This window comes from Buceros rhinoceros, unplaced genomic scaffold (assembly GCF_000710305.1).
Source record: "Buceros rhinoceros silvestris isolate BGI_N320 unplaced genomic scaffold, ASM71030v1 scaffold260, whole genome shotgun sequence".
Lineage (NCBI taxonomy): Eukaryota > Metazoa > Chordata > Aves > Bucerotiformes > Bucerotidae > Buceros > Buceros rhinoceros.
The window spans coordinates 1-1,230 of record NW_010391088.1 but is presented as its reverse complement, the minus strand read 5'-3'; the positions used below and the strand labels follow the sequence as shown (position 1 = coordinate 1,230).

The 1,230-nt window shown below is 47.6% G+C and overlaps 1 protein-coding gene across 1 annotated transcript in view; it reads right to left on the bottom strand.

The window, feature by feature from the left end:
• ULK1 (unc-51 like autophagy activating kinase 1) overlaps positions 1-1,226 on the bottom strand; it is a gene marked incomplete at its 5' end in the record, with an annotated part of 77,765 nt that extends 76,539 nt beyond the window's left edge. Inside the window, 3 exon segments of the mRNA XM_010139937.1 lie at positions 132-173; positions 263-355; positions 1,173-1,226. Coding sequence (XP_010138239.1) covers positions 132-173; positions 263-355; positions 1,173-1,226 — 189 coding nt within the window.
• Between the last annotated feature and the right edge of the window lie 4 nt (positions 1,227-1,230).

Genomic DNA, 1,230 nt, shown 5'->3' with positions numbered 1-1,230 from the left:
AACTTGCCAGAAAGCTTTTTTCCCCTGAATACACATTTGATTACAGAACATCTGTTAAAAGCTGAAATTCCACAAACTCCATTCAACCTCTCCCAAAGCCAGAATGCTTTGCCAGAATTGAATGCATTTACCTGGAAGTCGTACAAGGCAACGATGTTCTCATGCTTCAATTCCTAGAAAAAGTAAAACAAAGACCCTAAGCTAGGAGCAACAAAGGACATATAGAACAAAGCCTGAAGAAAACAAGTTGGTCTACCCTTACCTTAAGTATTTTTATTTCCTTGCCCAGCAGAGTTTGAGATTTTGCAAGGTTTTTCTTGTTAATGCATTTCACAGCTACTTCCAGCTCAGGTTTCTGAAAGAGTACACAGGGAATTTGAAGATAAATGTCCACTTCACCATTACTTTACATTAGGATAAGCAGCCTCTTAACAGATTACAACCACCACCGTAAGAAGCATCTTGCAGCCCTGGTAAAGGCCTCTTACTTTATATCCTAATGCCTATCCCTCACTTGTTCAGACTTGCCCTCTCCCCAGTTGTGCCTGTCAGCCCAAGGAGAAAACCCCAAGGTCTGGCTTTTTGTTACTACTTTATAGGACGATTATCCTCTTATTTAACCACCAGAAATAAATGCACTGTAGGAGCCATGGCTTATCCCAAGCCCTAATGATGGAAATCCACTGCCAGATTGGTTTCCTTTTATTTACCAGTGAGCGATTTTCACTCCTCTTGGAAAAATTAAGTGGAGAAGGACAAAACTTCACAGACACACACGCACACTAAAAAAAACCCCAACCCCAGAGCCAGCGGTGTCGCACACTTCACCGACAGAGCTGGGGGGTTTATGTGCTTGTGTCTAAGACAAGGACCGGTTCTGGTGAGCAGGACATCCCCGCCACCGCCTCCGCAGCAGGCTGCCGGCCTCCAGCCCCGCTCTGCCCAGCCACCTGCCCGGGTCCCGCTCGGACACACTCCTGCCTCTCACAGAAACTCCGGACAGAACAATAAAAACACGGTAACAAACATGTCCACCACCACCGGGGCTGCCCGGGTTAGCAACAGCCACCGCAGCCCGGCGGGGACGCGGTGCCCAGCTCGGCCCGTACGAATAAAGAAATAAATAAAAACCAGCGGGAAACAACAACAACAAAAAAGAAGGGCTTATTCACCTCTTTGTGCCGGCCTTTGAAGACGACGGCGAAGGCTCCGTGCCCGATCAGGTCCTTC